The 18,724-nt window shown below is 50.5% G+C and overlaps 1 protein-coding gene across 1 annotated transcript in view; it reads right to left on the bottom strand.

Moving 5' to 3' along the window:
- Nucleotides 1-223: 223 nt before the first annotated feature.
- The window catches only part of MED27 (mediator complex subunit 27), a 168,223-nt gene continuing 149,722 nt past the window's right edge, over nucleotides 224-18,724 (bottom strand). The window contains exons 6-8 of the mRNA XM_080927423.1: nucleotides 16,123-16,164; nucleotides 1,971-2,048; nucleotides 224-488 (exon numbers count right to left, since the gene is read on the bottom strand). Of these exons, the coding sequence (XP_080783549.1) occupies nucleotides 354-488; nucleotides 1,971-2,048; nucleotides 16,123-16,164 (255 nt within the window). The 3' untranslated portion in view covers nucleotides 224-353. The remainder of the gene's footprint in view (nucleotides 489-1,970; nucleotides 2,049-16,122; nucleotides 16,165-18,724) is intronic.

Below are 18,724 nucleotides of genomic sequence, written 5' to 3'. Positions count from 1 at the left end.
CTATCTCAGCCGGGATTCTAGGCCTGCGCCACCACATAGAGCTGGAGAGACAGGGCTTATGCTCCCAGCATGCCCAGCGCAAGGACTCTGCTTCAAATATAAACTCTTCTGGTTAAACTGAGAGGATGTCAGAAATCCTGTAAGAAGCAGGACACAAAGCCTTGTCCAGGGTACAAAAGCTTTATTGTTTACAAAAATAAGTTACAAAAACCAACCAAGCATAACCAATGTAAGGATAGAGTCTTATTCCAGTAACAGCGCACAGAAGCAAGACCCAGGGAAGGGGCAGACCATCCTCCCATGACACAGTTCTGCAGGGGAGAACAGCGGCAGACACCTATGTGGTGAGTGGGTCACTGCCTGCAGGTGTCATGGAAAGCTTCCAGGGTTCTGAAGTCTCTCCATGTCGGGGGAAGGCCATCTTGTAGAAACTTCCCACAGCGCTGGCACGGGGCCTGGAACAGCTTAATGTAGCTTCTCAACCAGGTCTGAAGAGGTAAGACAGAAGGAGAGAAAGGGATTAGGGAGCCCCCTCAGTTGTCCTTCTGGAAGGCTAGTGGCCCAAGAACAGAGCTTAAGCAGGCTTTGGCCCTGGAAGACACCCTAAGGGCCTATAGAAAAGCTGTCTCCCTGTGACTCAGTTCTGGTGTGCCCTGCTCCTCCCTAGATCTTAACACAGAAATCCCTCCTGTCCAGAGCTGGAATGTTCCCCAAGGCTATCTTGGTACCACTGCTGGGTTCCCTGTTTTCTGGACAGCTGCCTCTACCCTCTTTCTCCCATTCGGAGCAGCAGGCACAGACACAGCTTGGAAGTGCTGTGAGATTCTGTACCAGGGCGAGGTGTTCTGAGTTAATCTCATTTCAGAGGTTGTTCCTTTCTGTCATGATGGGGCCTAACACAGCTGGGGCGGCCCCAGTGTCACCAAGTAACATAATAAGTGACAGTCACCCATCCTTGAGGTTGAGAGCTCTCAGCTGTCATGCATAAGGATAAAATCAGGTAACTCAATTCTCCACCTCAAGGAGACTCACAGGCATAAAGGCCTAGCAAGTAGAACCCACCGCCACAGGCAGGCAGCTTGTGCCTGTGCCATGCACGTCACATAAGTCACTCCCCAAGGTGACAATGAGGGGACAATAACCCTGAAGAGGTTATTGATACAAGTAGTTCCGGAGGGGCAGATCTGGCCCACCCACAGGCTGGTGTGGGGTTTTGGAAATAAAAATAGGAGGGTGATGGGTGGCCGTCTGCTCTTCTTCAGAACACTCCTGTTTCAGTCCAGAGCAAAGGGAAATGTGGAGTCATGTCAGGTAGACTTGAAGCATGTGGACCACTGAAGACTGTCACCTGCTCACTCCTCAGCATGGGGAAGGACTCTGAGCCCTCGCGCTGAGCTCCCAGTGGCATCCCCCAATACTATGGTGTCAGTTCAAGCGAGGCTTGTGTCTTGTGAGGAGCATCCTTTCTCTCTAAGAAGCTGTGGCAGTGAGCTGCCAGGCAATACTCTGTGATCACTACTGCTCAGAGCAGCAGGCAGGAATCCTGGCAGCCAGAAGAGTGTGGAGACAAAAGGAGTTTCCAGGGAAGCTGTTGCTAAGGTGGACTGGCTGCAGAGTCTGTGGAGGCTGCAGCTGCCTATGTGGCAATCCTGGGGAGAGCCCTGATGTCTCCAAGTAAACCCCTGCTTGTCTTGATCTGTGTTCCTGCCAAGCTGCCCTGCCCTGCCCTGTCCTGCTCTGAGATTTAAGGAGGACAGGCCAGGGGAACTGCAGGTTCATCCTAGCCACTCCTACAGGTCTAGCACAGGGCTTAGGACTGAAACAAATCCAACTCCGTCCACAGTGCTGGAAACTTTTGTAAGACCACTTCTGAAGGCGCTGCTTCTTCAGCTCATTGAAGTCCAAGGATCACCTGGGGTGGGCTCCCTAGATCTCTCCCTAGTGGGAAGGCCTGACTTGAAACCACTTACCATGAAGGACCTGACCACAACGTCTGGCATTTGGGGTAATTGATAGTGAAGCAGGGCTGTAGTGGCATGGTCTGTCACCTAGGATGAAGGACAGACACCGTTAGCCAGAAGCTGATAGCTTCATCGACGACAGCCCTGCTGAGATCCCCTACACCCCTCTCCCCCACACCTAGATTAAAATCTCAAATAGAAAAACTAGCAGTCGGACAGGGAGGAGGCATTGTAGGTAAGAGGCCTGAAGACAAAAAGAGTGTGGAACATTCTGGCAACTAAACATCTGGGCAGGAAGAAGCATGGGAGAGGGACAGACAGCAAGGGTGCAAAAATTTCATTCTGTCTCCATGCTCCTGCCCCTTGCTCTGGTCCTCCCCCCCTCCCCCAGCCTTCCTGGTCTTTCCAGCTCTTCAGGGGACCTGAGGTAGCAAGGCTAGAGGCCAGATGGCCTGAGGTGCACAGAAGGCACCAGAGAGACACAGGCACTGGCTTGGTTCCATCACTGTTTATCCCCAAATAGTTAAGACTTTGACTAGTGACAGGTATATTGAAATTAATGGTTTACTTGATTGTCCTCATTAGAGACTGTTACAAATTTTAAAAACATTTTATTTACTTGGTGGTGGTGGTGTTTGTGTGTGTGTGTGTGTGTGTGTGTGTGTGTGTGTGTATGTGAGAGAGAGAGCATGTGCCACAGAATGGGGGGCAGAGGACAACCTCCGGGAGTCAGTTTTCAGCTTCCAGTGAGTGGGTCCTGGAGATGAAACTCAGGTCAGGCTTGGCAGCAGGCGCTGCTACCTGCTAAGCCATCTCACAGGCAGTGGAAATTCTTGTCATTACAAATATAGTTAAAAACAAAAGAGAACATACCAGATAAAATCATTAACTCTGAGAACAAGAATCAACACAGGTCCAACATGCACAGACTTGCTGGTCTCTCCCTCAGTGGGATACTGTGACACACTAGTGGCCGGCAGGCCCACAGCAGCAGCGAGGCAAACTCTTTGTGGGCAATTGGGAGTCTCAGTCTAGGCCAGGGGCCAGTGAGGATTATCCTTAATTGTACCATAGCGTGAGGGTGGCTCAAGCTGGCCCAGATGGAGGAGGTTGTGGCTCCATGCTTCATGGCAGCGAAGAGGACAGGCTGACCAAGCTCTTCTTCCCCAACTCCACTCGCCTGCTCAGTGCAGCACCCTCCCTGCCCTCCTCCTCCACCCCCACCCCGACCGCTTTCCTGCTCAGCGTGCTTCCTGCCCTTGTTCTCTCCCCATACCTTTCTACCTGATCTGTTCTTGGTTCATGCTGTGTCCCCAGGCCTAGAACCACCCAATGCATTCTTTAACTAAAGAGTGGAAATGTCCACTCCTGGGGACAGCACTGTGCTCTCTCTCACAGACACATCCATGGTGCCTGTGCTCCACCAGCCTGAGGAAGTCTTTCCCCGGGTGACTTTCCCCAGTGCCAGGCCTGCTTTTATTTTAAGCACCCTGACAGACAGCTTTCTAAAATGAGCAGTGCTTTTCTTCCCAGGCAGTGGTAATAATCGTGCCATGACTGTGGTGGCTGCTGAGGAGACAAACGGGCTGCCTTTTTACTTAAAATGCCCACTGAAGAGCTGCTGGCCCTAGTTCCAGGCATGGCTACTTTCCTGAAATGGGTGCTGTCCACAGCACTGACTCTACGAGGCCCCTGGGATGGGCCTGAGCCATCTGTTCAACCGCTGGAGCTGGCCTGCCTCAGTCCGGTGACCCAGAAGTGACATCCAAGTCAGGGTTGCTTGCTTGAATACAGTTTTTGTGTTTCCTTCTCAGTTAATACAAATGGCCACCCTATGAAATTCTCGAAGTCTTAGATGCTACAAAGACATTCTCACAGGTGACCATGTGAGAGGGTCTGTGTCCCACTTCTAAACTCCACAGCATGTGAGTCCCCGTCTGGTAGCTGCCATCAGTAGGAGCAAAGTAAGGTGTCTCTAAATGGGTATGCCCCTGTAGTGATGTTTAGTCTCACACTACCTGCCCTGTAGCCTATGAAATCTGACAGGTTTCTCTCTAAAAATGCCCCAAGCTGTGAACCTGGGCCCTTTATTCTCACTCCTGCTTCCTGGCTTGACAGACTGTGGTCCAGGTGAGGTCTGAGAGCTGGCTCTGCAAGTGAGGTGGAGGACAGGCTAGCCAAGAGGACTGGCCAAGTTAATGAGAAATAATCTTCTACAGATATGGGGAAGCCAGGCACTCTCTGACTTGGCATCTGATTCACAGGCAGGGCACCTAATTAGTCTGGCCATTCTTGGCCAGCCATCTGGCTAAATCTAGTTTTCTTTTCAAAGAGTCCCATCAAAAGTACTCTCTTTAACTGCCGAACAGTGGTGGGTTTTGCTCTGGCTACTGATGTGATTGGCCATTTAGTCTCTCCCACCACCGATCTCAGCAACACATTAATAAAGGAAACAAAACCAGCTGACTTCTGAGTCTCCCTAACTTCTTCCCCAGCTCCAGACCCAGTATTCTGATTCCCATGGCTGAACCCTCATACTGGGTGAGGCTCCATCCAAACATTCTCCCTAGTCCTCAAATTATTCCACTTTCAATGAGTGTGTATGTGTGTGTGTGTATAAAATAGTTTTACACTTTCAAACAAAGTTGTATTTTGTTCAGCATTGAAGATGTAGAAAAAAACATGCCAGTACAACAAAAGATTGCTACTGACTAATTTTGTGAGGACCTAGGTTTGGGCCCATTGTGTTGTAAGCTAATGATGTTCCCCAGGAGATAAAAGCAGTCCGCTCAGCGAGGGAGGCCAGGGAAGAGCACTAATGCTCCTGAGAGACCAAGGCCAAGGAGGATGCGTTGCCTGCAGGTTGAGTGCTGGGCTGAAACAAAGCTGTAACAACATCAAAGTACTTGGACAGGGAGAGCAGGCAGGGAGGGGAGGAGGATGCCAAGCATCACTACCAGATAGACATGGGCTAGGTAGGGTACCATGGATGGAAGGTGGGAACTGGAGGGTGGGGAGGGAGTCGTGCCAGGCTAGAGATCCAAAAGCCTTGCTTCCCCTTACTTCAGGGAACCAGAGGCCCACTCTGGCTCCCGGTGGGTCCCCATCTGGAGAGCCAAGACAGCAGGCTGGGCTGACTGAAGTTCCCTCTGCCTCAGCTCAAGGCTGTGAAAGTCTTTGTGCACCCAGATGGAGGAGAACTAAGTGGGGTGGGAGTTGGGGGTTGGGGGAGAAGGACTCTTTCACAAGACCTTGGAGCAGCTGCCAGTCAACACTCTAGAGAGGGGCTGCCAGTCAAGCAGTCTCCCTATGCTCCTCTGCCATACTGTGGTGCAGAGGGCCCCGAGCCTCCCTTCAGGCTGGAGCTGTTTTAGCCACAAATAAAGCAACTGGAGCTGCAGCAGGGGCAGTGCATGTGGGCAGCCCTCTGGGCTACAGGCCTACTGCTCTATACCACCTGGTCCTGTCCTTCCTAGGAGTAGGATGACCTTGAGCATGGATGCCATGGGTCAAGAGAGGGACAGTATCTGACCTCACTCAACCCTCACATCAATGACGATAGAGGGACCATTCCAAGTGCCATTTGCAAGTCTGGGAGTTCAAGGGACTTAGGTTAAGTGCAGCAGGGCAGAGTTTGTCCAGGCCACACCAACCTGAACTGAGGGTCCAGGTTCTGACCTACACCCAGTAGGTTCCCACTGGAGGACTTCTTGGGTTGACAAGCGTTATGAGTGGTACCAAATTGTGGGCTCTCTCCTCTCCTAAAGAGGAGCTGGGACAGACACTCAAACCTTGGACAAGGCTCTTTCCTTCCTTGCTAGAGCCTCTGCCTATTTGCTGCTAAGCACAAGGCTCCCTTTCCCCACTGCACTCACTTGTCAGAGGGACAACTGAATTCATCTCCTGTCCGTGTTACATGGGAGCAGTGGGGTAAGGGCTGCAGTGCACAGTGTCTCAGAGGAAATACAAAACACAGAAGGTTGGGGGTCCTGGTGGTAGTACAGAGGTCAGGTATTCCACTGTCTAGTGATGATGAATCTGGGACACACCCCTCCCTCCAACCCAGGTGCTACAGTGACCAGACCTTCAAGGGGAAAACCAAAGGCCACAGTGGTGACCCAGGAAAGGTTTGGAAAAGGGGAGAGGGGAGACTCAGACTATCAGTGCCCAGCACACTCCCCTGAAAGGGAAGGGTCTGCAAGCAAGAAGATGAAGACAGCCATCGGCAGCCAGGGGTAGGAACAACCACATGCTGTTGGCTGTGTGCCTTCCTTCTTCCTTACCTCATTTCCACATGGCTCTAACTTGGGGTGGCTGTTTTTTTAGGACAAGAGACCCCTGAATGTCTTCAGGGGCTCAGGAAACCTCTCAGGTGGGAGGCATTACTTGTAGGAACCAGGCTCAGCCTTTAGAAGTTGTTGAGGAGTGCTGCCTAAAAGGTCAGGGTATCAGGAAGCCCAGGCCACCAGGAGGCAGGACAGCAGCCCTAGGTGAGCTGGTCTCAGCCTCTAGCAATTCTGGTCCAATGCTCTTTCTAAAGCAAGGGTTACTGGACAGTGTCATTTACCCATACAGCCAAGTGCCCAAGGCATGTCCCTGCCAAGCTAGGGAGCCAGGGCTGCTATTAAAAGCATTCCCCTGAGAGGTTCATGAACAGGAAAAGGAAGTACCCAAGTAACTACAGCTGCTTATTTAAAAGGCAACTTGGTGGTGATGAGTCTCTGGCTTCCCTCCAGGCAGCACCAGCCTCCACATGCATGCTGTAAAGGTAGACAGGAATGTGACTTGGTGGGAGGTTGGGGAGCCTAGGTGAGGGTGGATGGCCTGGTCCTGCAGGTCCTCAGTGTAGGTTCCCAGACACTCATCACCAGCATTCATGCTAAGGAGAAGCACCATCTCTGGCCCTTCCCAGGGGTGACTTCAAAGCCTTTTTAAAAAGAGAGGGTCCTACTCTGTAGCCCTAGCTGGTCTGGTACTTACTATGTATGCTAACCCGGCCTCAAACATATGGGAATCCACCTCCCTCTGCCTCTGCCTCTTCCATGCTGGGAGTAATGGTGTGCACCACTATGCCAGCTGCCACCAATTAAAAAGAAAAGAAAAGAAAAATGCCCGAGCAAGAGAGGTGCTATGTCTCTGCTCTACTCGGGGTGCCTGCCTGATGCACTGATGTGATGCCATCTTTACAAGGCCCCAGTTTTGCTAACTTCCTAGCTCTAGTGTTCACCAAGGCTGAAAGCACCACCCAGCTGGCAGCAAATGGAATGTGCCACTTATGTGCCTTCCCCCAGTATAAGCAACCTTAGGAGGGTAAAGATGCTTTACCACTGTAGAGGGGCCAGTCCAGGCATCTGGGGCTCCCCCAACAATTTTAACAACAGCAATCTCACCCTTGTGAGGAGAAGCCCCAAACAATGCTCAGAGTAAATGATTTGTGGGCTCTGGAGCCAGCTATGGGAGCTTGGCGTGTTAAGGGCTTACAGAGATGGCAGCCCGGAGAGCAGCCCTGCACCAGCTTTAGGATGAATACTGAAGGCGGCCTTAGAAGTCTTCATTCTATGAAGAGGAGTCACCATTATCTCAAAATTGGAATGCTCTGAAGTCCTGAAAGTGGTGTTGGGGGCCATAGGAGCCTTGCAGACAGAAGCTTCTAAAACATGGATGAAGGCACGGCGGGGCGGAAGCAGGGGATTTATCACTTATTATGCAGCCCTAGGCTCTAATCGGAGACAGGATTTGTGTGCCGTAGGCTCAGCAGGCCTGGGGGCCCGAAGAGGAAGCCCGGAGGCCCTCAGGGACGGGGGATTACTCGGGCAAGATCGATATTCTGCTTTGTGTGATGAAGGAGCCATCTGCATGGGCTCTGCACAGCTTCTCATTGTCACTGGGGCCAGGTCATGCTGCTCTAGGATTTCTGGGACAAGATCAGCAGGTTAGCTAGGTCAGAGAGGGGCGGTGGAGACAGACCCAGCTGCTCCATCAGCCTTCAAATCCCTTGCACACCTTTGAGATCAAGCCCTGCATTTGAGAAGTACGAGCCTTCGGATGCAATGTGCTTAAGACAGTTTCTGGCAGGCACAAACTGGGGCTTCCAAAAATGAGCACCTGGGTGGGGCAGGCTACAGTGACCCTTTAGTGTTTCAGAATTGACACCATTGATGTCTGGAAGAAGCTCTCAATCCTCTGGACCCAGGCAGTAGTTGTTGATGGCCTCCATGGATAGCTGCATGCTTAAACACCCTGGCAAAGATTGCCGCCTTGCCTTCTTTCAGCCCATCGCTCATGCTGCAGTGACCTGAGAGCCTGCCTAACCCAGCACTGCTGTCTGACCCTGTCAGTAACGCTCTTCTCTTACTCAGCCCTTTCCAGTATTGACACTCAGTCTGGTGGCTCTGGTCCTGACTGGTCCTGACTGGTCCGCAGCCCTCTGGGTAATTGAGTCTGGCACTGTGTCCAGGCCTTTGTCCAGATGCTCCATCTCCAAGCTGCACTCTGGGAGTGAGGCCACCTGGGCTGCATTTTTGTCCCTGGGCCAGCTTTGGACATTAGAGAACAGCATGTCTCTGCACTGGGCACCACAAACAGTAGCAGGACCCAGACTAAGGGAGTAAGTGGGAAGGCCTCAGGCAGCAGAAAGGAGAGCCCTGGGGCCTGGGAGAGCAGGGACACTACAGTCCCCTTGGAGCCAGGAAACTCTCCAAGGTTCTGACCACTGTGTACTTTCACATAGAGCCACAAGGTAGGTAGGTCCTTGACATTTTTTCAGGATTAAGAAATCAAGGCTCTTCTTTAGATGAAATAAGTTTTACACTTTCTGGATGGTAAAATTTGATGCTGCTGACTGCCAGTGAAGTCTTGGCCTGGAGACCCCTGAACTGTTCACCTTCATTTGGTGCTGCGTTATTTCTGGAGTTGACAGTTATATCTACTTCAGATATGCAGCAACAAGGCACTGGCTGTTGTGAAGTCGGGACTAGTCTATCCACTGCAGGCCATATAAGGGTGGTGTCACTGGAGAGGTGTGCCCTCAGGATAGTAGGTCCTGGCCTATCAAGTTGCTCAGAGGGTATAGCCAGCAGATTTAATTCTTGTGTGTTTCACACCAAAGCTGCCCATTCTTTGGTCAGGGAAAGAGATATCAGGGCAAGGAAGATGGAGGAGGCTTTGAAGGGATGACTGGGCTTGCTATGGTAGCTGGATCTTGAGTTTAGTTTACAAAACTATCTCCCTTAAAATGGCAACATGCACAGGCTGGGGAGACGGCTCAGTGGTTAGGAGCACTGACTGCTCTTCCAGAGGTCCTGAGTTCAATTCCCAGCAACCACATGGTGGCTCACAACCATCTGTAATGAGATCTGATGCCCTCTTCTGGTGTGTCTGAAGAGAGTGACAGTGTACTCATACATAAATACATAAATAAATAAACCTTTTAGATTCCAGGTTCTGTGGTCCTCATCCCTGTGACAGCTACAGAGGCAGCAGCAGCACATGCCACACACTTGCCGAGAAAGTTTAGTGCCAAACACCTCACCATGAATGATCTTCACAACACACACCTTATGAAGGAGGTGTGATCTGTTTCACCCTTGTGCAGAGGAAGAAACTGAACCTACACAGGACAAATCCTTGCCCAGAGGTCACAGCACAGCAAGTACATAGTGCGACACAGCCCATGTGCTCAACTACACAGACTACTATGGAGAAGAGCTGGGAGCCCTGTGCAAGGGAAACTGGCCAATAGGAAGCAGAGGAGATGGAGGAGGCCTTCCTGAGGAGGAGAGGTCACTTTGGAGGCAGAGTAGTAGTAGGAAATCATGTACACGAAGGCTACTTTCTATGTCCTACCTATGGTATCTGTTCCCCTCACAGCATGCTCTCTCCAATACAGATGATCAAACTGAGGAGGCAGGGCCAGGATCTGGACACCTGCAGATGGCTCTTGCTGGAATAGTCACTATAGGCAGTGTGACGGGAAGCAGCCAGATCAGTAGTGCTGGCAGTTTGAACTGTGGGATGGGTGCAGGGGTTCAGGAGTGGGAGGAGCTGGTCTTCCCAGAAGCAGCTGTCAGATCTGATGGCCTGTCCTGTGTCCCTTCCTTCCGGGAAGAAGGGAACAATTGAGATGATGGATGGTTGCCCTGTGACCCCTCTAATGGCAGGAACCCACAAGCCACTTCTGGGATAACTCAGTATACCAAAGAGGCCAGTGGGCTGGCTACGCCTCCCTGAGCTTATTTGCTACACATAGTTAGATGTGTGGGCATATTTGAGCTGTGCCCAGCAGGAAGCCTAGAGGAAAGGGCTCAGGCCCAGAGGAGGCAAACAAACGAGGAAACTGCTTTGGGGAGAGACACGTGTGGGTATGGACCAGCCCTCGGAAGGTGGTGGCTGGGGCTCTTGGTAGCCAGTTCAACCCAAACACTTCTTCCTCTTTCCCTAGGCTCCCAGGCCTAGGTGGATGTTTAGCTAGCCCTATCAATCTAGACTAACTGGTGGCTGAGGGCACAGCACCTCAACGATGACCAAGGAATCCTCTGCCTCTTGTTCCTCCAACAGCCCACTCCCAGACAAACATACACCTCCTATGTGCCACCAACAGGAACCTACGTGTCTACATGCAGCTGTTCATCTGTCCTGGTACTTGTGAATGCTGTCCCCTCAGCTCTGTCCATTTGGGACACACTTGTGAGAGTCCCTTCAAGTTCGAGAACCTCTCTGGTATAAGGGCTAGGTAGGGTGTGGCCTGAGAGTCTCACCATAACCTCTACCTCTCTAGGCTTTCAGATGTGGCATTCTGACCAGGGGTCTTGGTTGAATTATTTTTCTGAAGGGAAAGTAGGAGGTTGGCAGGGGGTCTCAGAGACAAGCTAGTGAGACTCCTGGGTGATGTGAGATGCCACAGCAGGGGTCAGTGCTCAGGCCACGCCCAGCTCAGCCTCACTATGGGAAGGAGGGCTCCTATCCTCTGGAAGTTTCCTGTGTTGGGATGGTTACCTTTTGAAGACTTGGAGCTAGCATGGACTAGATATGAGGGCACCATGGGAAGGTACCGAGTCACACAAGACTCAGTGAACAGTCTCCTTCCAGAGTGCCAGTCTCCTGGGCTCAGCCCACCCTCCTGTAAAGGGCCTGATGGATACTCAGTGGCATCCCATGGGCACCCCAGCTGTCTACTGTGGTACAGGGCATGGTGGGCTGTGCACCTGTCTGCTGCCTATGGAACAATGGCCACAGCTAAGAGTGGACTTCTGAGGCCAATGGCTATGTTTTGTTTCTACCCCTGGGAAGGGACACTGGCTCCTCAGAAACTATCTTTTTCTACATCTCCACCCTGCCTGCCTGGGGCCTCTGTGCTCTCTTACCTTTCTCTAGCCCTGCAAGGACTTCATGCAGCGAGTGGCTGCAGATGGACTCCTCCCAAGATACAGGGGACAATGCACACTGTTTTGAAATGAGGGGGTTAAAGGTCAAAACAGCGAGTGCCCCAGCAGTTTAAATGGCAGGAAAATGCGAACTTGCTTGAAGCCTTTGCAGGCTCTGTGGCTCTGGCCTTTCAGAGGGTCCCCTTATTTCTGTATTTCATTCTCTGAATCCACACTGCTGGAAACTCACTGGCTATAAAAAGCCACTTCGCCCTAGGATGAAGCGCAAGGCGCCTCTGGGGTAGTGCAGTAAATGACAGGCACCTGTTGGCAGTCATAGCCTCACAGCAAGCTGTCCCCCAGCAGCCTCTGCCTTGCACTTGGGTATGGAGTCTAATGAGTAAGACAGAAAAGGGCTTGCTGACAGTCAGTGTCCTCAGACAAAAGGCAGGCATTTCACTCCTCTTGACTGGTTTGCTATAGAGCCACAGGGGCTGTGGCTCTGACTGAGGGACTTGAGCAGTGCCTCTGGACAATGTAACAGTGGCCTGCCTTCCACTGCCCTGGCTCCTGAAGTAAAAAGATGGGTAACTTTGCTTTGGCTCACAAGGCACCGGTCCCCTTCTATCTAGAGGGAAAGAGCTCAGTGGCTTCCTGCCTTTCTAAGGGCACCTGGAGCAATACAATGGTGCCAGGAAAAGGAGGCCCTAAGGAGCCTGCGGAGCAGTGGGTGGTGGGGGCGGAGGTGCAAGCTCCTTCAGTGGCCAGGAAGTCCCAGCTCAGAAATGGATGTACTAATGCAGTCTACTCTAAGGTCAAGCTCTTTAGGAAGTGGGTGATTCTGCTAGAGAAGTCCCCTAATGCAGGGGACAGAACTTCCTTGTTTTCTCAGAGTGAGCCGCCCTCCTGACCCACAGGAACTTACTGCCCGGGCTAGGGTTTTCTCAATAATCTGGCCTTGAAGCCCATGCTGGCTGTCTACTGGGCAGACACATGCAAGATTCCTCCCCATACTCTGTCAGCATCTACTGCAACAAGCACACACCACATTTAAGGAAAAAAGAAGTGAGAAAGGGTGGGTCCTAACAAAGCAAAGTTTAGAACTGCCAACCAGTCCTGTTATCTGGTGCTCTGAGTCCCAACACTAACCATCACTTAGAAGCCTGTGCAAGACAGACTAGCCTTGCACAGAGTGGCCCCAGCTCTGCCGTCTATGTGGGACTGACCGTGGGAAGGGAATTAAGCAGAATAACACATCCTGCCCTTGGGACAGGATGCCAGATGCACCTTCTTTCTGCTACCATCCCTTTTTGCAAGCTTGGAACACAGGCTCTCTGATATGACGTCACATCACACCCATGCCATGGGACATGATTAGCTGAAGCTTTACTGAGAGGATTGGGCTGGATTCTGTAGTACATTATTTTCTCAGATATCCCTCATCCGACAGCACAGGTAATCCCTAATAGGAAGTCTTACTTGCCCATGAGAGGAGACAGAGACCTCACTATTACCTGTCCTTCTCTAAGGAGAACACTGACATCCGTGCAGGTCAGCATTGGCAGTTAATCGTTTAGATCTAATAGGCAAGGGAGAGAGGACGGAGAACCCAAAGTGTCTGGGCCTGCTCTAGGTGGGCAGAGCACCACCATGTGGGTCAGCCCATTCTCATGACTGCAAACAGGCCAGGGAGATACTCGGGAGACATGCACCTGCTCATGCATCTCTCCAGCTGTCCATTTTAGACCGCCACTGTCTGTGTCTGCAAGCTCAGACAGTGCCAGGGAGGGGTGGGTAAAAACATGGTAGCACAGTTTAAAGTTGTGCTTTAGAAAATCCCTACTTCACACTCTGCCCGAGTCCCTGATAAACTTCCCACACATATTCAAAAATGACTCCCACAGCATGGAACAGTTTTTAAGGAAGCATGGCAAGGAGGCCCTACTCCCAGTAAGGGTTCATTACTAAAAACCAGGTTCTGGACTGCAGGCTGCCAGGCTGCAGGGCTTGAGAAACCCTGAGGGCCATTGTGGGGCCTGGAGAAGAGATTTATTACTATGTCACAGAGTACATGAAGGTAAGGACCAAGTTAACGGAAAGACAAACACCCGTTTTAATGATGCTGACTCTTCTGGCAATGAGTGGTTTTCTTCTCTTTGCAGTCACATGTCAAGAACAACTAATGTATACACTCGGGCCGGCCAACCATTTGCGTATCTCCAGCTTGACAGCTTAGCAAGTACGCAGAGCCTGCTTAGGTCTAGGTACTGAAGGACTCAGGGCCTGGGAGTGAAGCTACATCTTGTTATGTTTCTAGGGACAGTGGGGTGAAGAAATGCTAACAGACCTGGGACAATGAAAAATTTCAGTTAAATAATGTTCTTGCTTTTGAAATATCTTGAGCTTTACACAAGAACTGCACAGGTGACCCAGACAGACCGTGCAATAACTACTTTCCTCAGCACCGTGACCAAAACCCAACAAAGTGTAGAGATGGCTCATCTGGGCTCAGTTTGGGGGCACAGTTCCACAAGGAGAGCAAGGCATGGCAGCAGGTGGCTCTTCAGCTGCAGAGTGCACAGCCTGGGCTCCACACCCCTCACCTCTCCCCAGAACAGAATGGAAGCACAAACCTCAAAGCCTGCCCTTCAGCAGCCTACTTCCTCCAGGCAGGCCTGACCTCCCAAGTTTTACAATTTCTTGAAATTAAACTACTAGCTAGTTTAAACATACAACTTAAGGGGCACAATCTACATTCAAATCATACTAATTGGTGATCAAATTAAAGTCACCTATTAAAGTACACACTTGGTCCACTCACCGAACTCAACCTTACATGTCAACTGCTCTCTTAGACAACTGATAACATCTTCCAAAGCCCTGATACCTACGATGGTTCATTTCTGTCAACTTAAATGGGTTTAGAGTTACCATGGGACCCTCTGCCCCGCCCTGTGTGTGTGTGTGCCCATTTGTAAACTCGAGTTTACCCACCCTTGATGTGGGTAGTATCATTCCAACTACTGGGTCTCATACTGAATACAGAGGAAGAGAGCTGGGTACCAGCATCCTTCCCTCTGCTCTGAACTCTGTCTCCTTGCTGGATCCTTACTGTAACAGCCCTGGCTCTGGCTTAGGTGTCGCTGGCTTTTCTGATGTAAGGGAAGCCTTGTTTCAGGGCAGCACACTTTATTCAGGTGTGACAAGGCCATGATTCCTGAATGCTCCTGTGCATGAGGCTCTGTCAGACTGTAAATAGAACTGTGGTCACAGTGACAAGAGGGCAGCCACCATGGCCTCTGCTGACTGCATCGTTGAGGTGAAATGTTGGAGATTTAGATGGAAGGCTGGAAAACAAGAACAGTTACCCAACTCCAAGGAACTGTTCACTTTAAAATGGTTCACTTTCTATTATGCAAATTCCACTTTAATTAAGAGAACAAAAAAAGCCTATGCCTCCTGGCACACCTTAGGCACAACTTACTCATGGAAGAACTTGGGCCAAGTGTTCCAGCTCTGAGTAGTCCTTGAAGTATTTCTTAGCACACAGACAACAGTATCCATATCCTGTCCCTAGCCTGGGACACTTGCCTGACCAGGGCTCTTTAAGATTCCCAGTCTGTCGCCGTGTGTTATCTCCCTGGTAAACTGGACCTAGCACAGAGCCTGGCAACAGGAAAGGGCGCTGCGGAGAGCCACCGCTGTCCTTGTCAAGGGAACAGATGAGATGGAAACTGTTGGTCAGCCCAGAGCACAGGGGACAGGGCTGCCTGTGGGGGAGCTGGCCCAAGTGCTCTGGAGTGTGCAGTGAACCTACACTTGCCGTGGGACTACGCTATGTTAGGAGCTCCACCCTTCTGGAGCTGAGGAGCTGAATTCTCACATAATTTCCCATTGAAATGTTTAAAAATTTAAATGTGTACAGGTGTTTTGCTTACATGCATGTCTGTGCACCATGTGTGTGCAGTACCCTCTGCCCTCAGAGGCTAGAAGACACAGCCGATCATCCTGGCACTGGAGTTAGAGATAGTTTGTAAGCTGCTTATGTAAGCTGGGAATAAACCCTGGTCCTCCTAAAGAGCAACAAGTTTTCTTAGCCACTGAGCTACTTCTCCAGCCCCACTTCTCAGTTTTCTTAACAGTCCTTTATGGCTTTTTCAGGAAGGAGACAAACAAGCAGTCATAGGGGCAGGAGGTGGAGTGGAGTAGTCTGGGTTGCATGCTGCCTGCTTCTCCCAGCCCAGGTCCATGCCCTTGGGCTGACCACAGGGTCTGGGAAACTGCATATAAAGATAAGGTAGAGCTTGGAATCATCTGAAAGTTTCTGCCTTGATATAGTCTACCCTGTAACAGTAAGTCCCCTATGTAAGCCAGTAATCCTCTGGGCTCTGATAATGCAACTACCGCTATTACCTTGGAAACAAATGTGTCCACCACCCCAACAAGCCCTCTGGAATCCATTTGAGGCTACCCCCCTGCTCCACCCACAGGCAACTGCCAATGTGAGTTACATCCCCAAGTTACCTACTTCCCATGTCATATAAATGCATGTCAGGTTACCCCCTGCTCTAAGTGCTGGGATTATAGGTGTGCACCACCATGTCCAATTTATGTGGTGCTGGGATAGAACCAGGGCTTTGTGCATTCTAGGTAAGCACTCCACCTCGACTGAGTCACAGCCTCAACCTTTCATCTCCCCCTTCACTTTCTAAAAAGCCTCTGAGCTGGAAAAGGTTATCCACAAAGGCATCAGTGGTTTGCCCATGTCTTCTGAGTAAAATACAGAGAGAAACACTTACCTTCTGGAATACCTGGTAGTTGGATTTGGACCATATGTCTAGCTGTTGGGGAGAGAGAAGAAACAACATCAGTTTCAGTCAACTCAAAGAAACCGAACAGTGACAGAGTGGGCTCTGGTGGCAAAAGCCTGCTGTGGCCTGCCTGTTTTTCTTTACTAACTTCCAGGTGACTTAAGGAGTGGAATTAGGTCATCTACCTGCAGATCCATGGGCTGAAGCCCCACTCACCATATTTGTATCCCTGATTTGTATCCCCGATGTGCCTAATCACCCTATGCTCTTTGCCTGGATCTTCCTTCACACAAGCTTGTATATGGCTCCTCCTTCCTTCAGGCTCAATGTCACTACAGTCAGGAAGGCTTTCTACAGTTACCAATCAGAACATTCTTCCCGACATCCGCTACCTTTCCCTTTGGAGAAGTTAGCTTTTCTAACAGTAAAGACCACCCAACAGACTGTGAACTCAGTGGGCAGAGGTGTGCCTGGTACATCACAGGGATCAGTAGGCCATGCCCAGGTAAAAAGAACCAGGAATCACAGGCCCTCTACCTGTGAGGGAGTTCACCTATTACAGGGCACGGCAGTGTCATCTGGCTGCTCAAGCCCGGCTGCTACTGGCAGCCCCTGGGAAGGTCTTTTCCGTATTTTTATTTATTCTCTCATAATTGCATTCCTACTTCCATTTTCCCTCCCTCCACTCACTCCTCCCAGTTCCCCACCCCTATCCCGCTCTCCCCAGATTCACTCCTCCTCTGCTTCCCTTCAGAAAGATGCAGGCTTCCTAGGACTATCAACCAAACACAGCATAACAAATTCAGTAAGACTAGACACAAACCCTCATATCGAGGCTGGACAAGGCAATCAGTAGGAGGAAAAGGGTCCCAAGGGCAGGCAAGAGTCAGAGACACTACCACACCACTGTCAGGGAGTTTTACTTTTATAACTTAAACGTTCATTGCTTTCCCATCTGGCTGTGTGTGGAGGGCTGGAGCCAGTTTGTGAGGCAATGCCTTGTCTGTTTCTCAGCAGCACTCCTAGAGTGTTCTGGAACTGGCTGGGTTAGGAGGTCCTGATCTAAGGAAACTGGATTGTACACACAGGGAAGTTTGAGGCCCCAGATGAAATGTGGGTGGAGCTCAGAGGAACTAGTCCAGTCCCTACCCCCAACTGGGGTCTCATGCACAGTACCTCAGTGTCTCATACATAACTGAAGCCATTTCTGGTTCCCCTAGCTTGCACAGTAACCCTTACAAATCTGGCTGCATGTTTCAAGACTTCAGAACAAATGACGAATGGCAAACCCAGAATTCCTCCAAGACAGAGACTGCAGGAGCTGGGCCGCCACTCACGGGTAATGACAAGTGAGGAAGTCCTGTGTCCCAGAGCTGCTAGACAGGTGACTTTAATATAATGAGGTCAGGAGCCGAGCAAATCGAAACAGCCAGTGAATGGGTCTCCTGGTCCTGCCTCTGGGGTTGACTGGTGGTCAGACTGCAAATCTGACCTGGGGCAGCTCAGGCCTGTGTGCTGTCACATTGAGCTGCTGCATGTAGGGGAAGTGTCTGCATAGGGACATGCCTCTGTGCCACAGAAAGTGAGTGTTCTGAGGAAATACCAAAGTGTGGCTTTTGGAAGAGTACTTGGAAGCTGGGCTGCACCTGTCTCCAGCTCCTTTTCACTTGTGATTGGTTTCTTATTAAGTCTCAGGTGCCTGACCACCTTACATGCTGAAGGGCAGAGTGACTGTCAGCTATCTGCAGGATGGCTGGGCTCTCTGTCGGTAGAGGTCTGAGGGACAGACAGCCCAGCTCCAGAACTAGCAGATAATGTGGGTCTTTGATAACACACCCATTTATGTCACTGGGAAAATACACCCCACCATTCATGTTACATCCTTCCTGGTTCACCATAACTTCCTAACAGCATGTCCCCAATGCCAAATTATCCCCTAGAGAAGCAACATCAAATTTCAATCTCTGTCTCCTTTATACCAATGGATGGGAAAAAAAAAATCTGAAACATTTTCAGGCATTAGAGGTTAACAGTATGTAGGGTAACTGACAAAACCAGTTGACTCTGTGGAAAATGGTGCCTGCTGCTAAGCCTAATGACCTGAGTTCAATCCCCAGGACCCACATTGTGGAAGGAGAGAACTGACTCCTGCAAGCTGTCCTCTCCGCATCTAAATGCGCATGTTTACAGACAAATAAACGTAAAAGAATGCACACATTTAGTTCCCCACATTCTCCATGCCAATCCTCACCAGCTTGTGTGGGGGAGGGGCATGGGGAGTGGGAATGATTTTGCATATCTTAGCTCTACCCAGATCCCCAAGTCAGGGACTTTACACTGATGTCTGAGGAAGAGCGCATCAGGTTCGGAACTCAGAAGCAACTTCTTTGTCTCTTTTCCAGCCAGCACTGTTGACACTTACTTCTTGCATGTTCACACTATGCACAGCACTCTGCCCCAAGAATACCAGCCACAAAGACATGAAGATGGGAGTTCACACACCCAAAGGTGCAGACTTTACTTAAACAATTATCTCGGGAGACCATTAATATCTACAAAATCTTAAAGAAACAAAAACCCTTAAGAGAAA

This window comes from Micromys minutus, assembly GCF_963924665.1.
Source record: "Micromys minutus genome assembly, chromosome: 13".
Classification (NCBI taxonomy): domain Eukaryota; kingdom Metazoa; phylum Chordata; class Mammalia; order Rodentia; family Muridae; genus Micromys; species Micromys minutus.
Note: the sequence above shows the minus strand (reverse complement) of the source record. Positions and strands in the feature narration are given on the sequence as shown.